At 48.9% G+C, this 3,912-nt stretch overlaps 1 protein-coding gene across 3 annotated transcripts in view; it reads left to right on the top strand.

Annotated features, from left to right (window-relative positions):
- Window positions 1-775: 775 nt before the first annotated feature.
- Window positions 776-3,912, top strand: part of TRAPPC8 (trafficking protein particle complex 8) — a 72,557-nt gene continuing 69,420 nt past the window's right edge. For all 3 annotated transcript variants that reach the window (XM_018555314.1, XM_018555316.1, XM_018555315.1), the window contains exon 1: window positions 776-1,214. In XM_018555314.1, the coding sequence (XP_018410816.1) occupies window positions 1,058-1,214 (157 nt within the window). In that variant the 5' untranslated portion in view covers window positions 776-1,057. The remainder of the gene's footprint in view (window positions 1,215-3,912) is intronic.

A 3,912-nucleotide genomic window follows, 5' to 3' on the forward strand; every position in this document is an offset into this window, starting at 1 on the left:
ACTTTTATGTGCGTTTTGTCACAGAAGCACATTATCAGCTGAAAACTTGTGTAAAAACGCTTTCGAAAATGCCTCAACACACTTGACAAACGTGCAAAAAACACTAGATGAAATCGGGCAAAAATGCTGTGTCCTAGGTGTGAACGAAGGCTTAGGGAAAGGCGCTACAAAGCGCCTCAGTGTGAATGAGGCCTAAGTCTAGGCCAGGCATGTCAGCTATTTGGCATGCCAGTTAGGATTGCCACCTGTCCAGGATTAAACTGGACAGTCTGGGTTTTGAGTCCTGTATATGCTATTTCCAGGTTACAGGCCAGCTGAAACCCACACACAGCACATACAGGACTCAAAACCTGGACTGTCCAGGTGAATCCAGGACAGGTGGCAATCCTAATGGCGGTAGTAGACAAAGTCATTTGTCTGGAGCACAAGGACTGTTTTTAAATCTGAAGCTACGATATACAATTTGATTTTGCAATCTGCTTCAGCTCTGCCAACAACAATGTAATCTAAGGACATGCAACCTGCATTGATTGTTTAGGTTTGTCCTCATAAAACAGGGATTGCACAATCAGCTTGTAGTGTGTATGGCCAGCCTGAATGATAATATGTACAGCTTTTCTTTTCTGAAGAATTATACTGTTGCTGTATACTGTGACATGTCAGGTGTGTATTCATACAGACAAGTAAGTGAAACGTTCACTTTAAATGGAATACACTGGGAGCACAGCCTAAACCCTCAGCATTGTGTGACGTCACGCCAGCTGTAGAACGAGGCAGTACCACGGGATGGCTGTATGCTCGCGCCCGGGAGCGCGCCTTCTCCTGCCCTGGTGACAGCTACGGAAGTCACGTGACAGGCTGGAACCGGCTGACGGGAGCGGGCGGAGTGTGTCAGGGAGGAGGAAGCTGCGCTGTACCGGCCCTATACAGCAACACTTCTGTTCCCGCAGTGAGCAGCCCCCTGTACTAGGTACAGGGCCATGCTGGTGCCTTGATCGGTTTGGGTGTTTAGTGTCGCTTTGTGAGGGAAGGCCGGGCCCCGGTGCCTAGGCCCGGGATGGCGCAGTGCCTGCTCTCCGTCCAGGAGTTCCTCCAGGACTCGTTCATACCGCAGGTGGCGGCGTTATGCAGTGACGAGGCCGAGAAACTGGCCAGGAAAAACCAGCTGTCCTTCTGTGAGCTGGTCCGGCCCTTCTGCAGACTCAGCACTGAGGGTGAGTGCAGCATTGCCCCATCATCCCTGTCATCTCCATAGGGAGCTGTGTGCCCGAGCACCCCTCTTCCTGGTATGCAGCAGTGACCCTTTCTGTGATAATTGGGGGTCAATCCAAGGGAGAACCCCCCTCACCTTGTGCACCCTTCTTCCTGATATGCAGCAGTGACCCCTTCTGTGATAATTAGGGGTCAACACAGGGGAGGACCCTCACCCTGTGTACGCCTCTTCCTGGTATGCAGCAGTGACCTCTTCTGTGATAATTGGGGGTCAATCCAGGGGAGGACCCTCACCCTGTGTACGCCTCTTCCTGATATGCAGCACTGACCTCTTCTGTGATAGTTGGGGTCAATACAGGGGAGGACCCCTTACTTTGTGCTCCCTTTTTCCTGGTATGCAGCAGTGACCCCTTCTGTGATCATTGGGGTCAATCCAGGGTAGGACCCTCACCCTGTGTACGCCTCTTCATTGATATGCAGCACTGACCCCTTCTATGATAGTTGGGGTCAATACAGGAGAGGACCCCTTGCCTTGTGCACCCTTCTTCCTAGTAGGCAGCAGTGACCCCTTCTGTGATAATTGGGGGTCAATCCAGGGGAGGACCCTCACCCTGTGTACTCCTCTTCCTGGTATGCAGCACTGACCCCTTTTGTGATAGTTGGGGTCAATACAGGGGAGGACCCCTTACTTTGTGCTCTCTCGTTCCTGGTATGCAGCAGTGACCCCTTCTGTGATCATTGGGGGTCAATCCAGGGTAGGACCCCTCACCCTGTGCACCCCTCTTCCTGATCTGTAGCACTGACCCCTTCTATGATAGTTGGGAGACAATACAGTAATGTTGTCACCTGCAGCCTCTGCATTGGGGGATTGTTGATTAGTAGTGTCTGGTTCTTTGATTTGTAAGATCAATGATATACAACATGGGGGAGATTGTGTGTTCACAAGGTTTTCAATCATTTCCGGGGACATCTGGGCTCCTTAGGTCTCGTTCACACCTAGGCGTATTGCATATGCGCGATCCGCGGTAAAAAAGTTGCGCAACTGTCGCGCGTTTCCGAAGGCTACTTGGCTGTATCCCAATGGAAACGCGCAACAAACCGGCCCAAAGTAGTACATGTACCTTTTCAGGCGTGGACGCTTTTGTAGGGCGTTAGGGACCGGCGGAAATACGCCAAGGTGGGAACGAGACCATTGAATACAATGGGATTGATATTTTTGAGCGTTTTATAGAGCATTCGTTGAGCATAGAACGCGCTACAAAACGTTCAGGTGTGAACGACGGCTTAGTTAGGACTCCTGCACACTGGCATGCAATTGAGCACATTCAGACTGCAGAGCAAATACAACTATATTTTCCATACAGTGTAAAATACATCTTTTATTTGTTGTGCCCGGGGCCCCAGCTCCTGTGGTTTTCTGTGCACAGCAATGTGTGGGCTGAAAACGGTGCACCTGGGTGTATGCCCCCAAATGCCAGCAGCCAGCGTATACCCGAGTACATCATTTTGTGTCCATACATTGCTATGGACAGAATACTGCAGGAGCTGTGGCTCCCGGGGGCCACCAATACAGGTGTATTTGTTTTATACTGTATGAAAATTCATATGCAGGAGCCCTTCCGTATTGGCCAAGCTGTCTAGTAAATGTTACACTTCCAGTGGTCAGGACAGGTGTACACTTAAGCTTGCTCCTGTGATGGAGTGCCATTTCAATACAAACTAGTAGTCCATCACTGGAGCCATTTTTAAAAATGTATTTTATTGTTTATCCGATTAATCGAACTTAATAATCGGCTAACTAATCGATTTTGAAAATAATCGTTAGCTGCAGCTCTACCAGTGATCGCTGAGTGTTTGTACATATCGTATTTTGCGGTCCATAAGACGCACCGGACCATAGGACGCAGGGAGGTCCGGTGCGCCTTATGGAGCACTCGACAGACTGTAGCTTCTGTCACAGCTTCTATGACAGAAGCTGCAGTTAGTGACCGCTGAGACAGGTGGCGCTGTGATTACAGCGCCACGGTCTCAGTGATCACACAGAGCAGACGAAGAAAGTCCGTTCTTCGTCTGCTCTATGGTTATCTCGATCGCCGCCGCTGCTCGGCTTTAATACGAGTGATCTCATTAGATGACTCGTATTAAACGAGCAGTGGCTCCTACTGCTGAACACGATCGCCGCCACTGCTGAATACGATCGCCGCCGCTGCTCGGCTTTAATACGAGTGATCTCATTAGATCACTCGTATTAAACGAGCAGTGGCTCCTACTACTCGCCCGGCGCCTGAAACCGCATGTCTCGGGCGTCGGGATTCGCTCCATAAGACGCAGGCACATTTTTCCCCCTCCTTTTGGGGGGAAAAAAGTGCGTCTTATGGAGCGAAAAATACGGTAATTGAGGGCAGAGTATGGTTGCTATATCCTCAATTATGAATGAATGGAAGTAATCTACATTACATCCTGTTCATTCATGATTGTGGACATGGTAAACATACTATCTCCACAAGTTATACATGAACAGGAACACTCAGTATAGAGGATTCCTGTTCATTTATTACAGGGGCTGCAGAAAAAGAGAGAGGAATCTCTTTTTCGATTTTAAAAGGGAAATATCAGGGGGTCTGTTTAGATCCCTAATATTTCCCCAAAGCCCTTAAAAGTAAAGTAAAAATATTTAATAAAAATGAATAAATAAAAAAA

This window comes from Nanorana parkeri, unplaced genomic scaffold (assembly GCF_000935625.1).
Source record: "Nanorana parkeri isolate BGI_ZX_2015 unplaced genomic scaffold, ASM93562v1 scaffold191, whole genome shotgun sequence".
NCBI lineage: Eukaryota > Metazoa > Chordata > Amphibia > Anura > Dicroglossidae > Nanorana > Nanorana parkeri.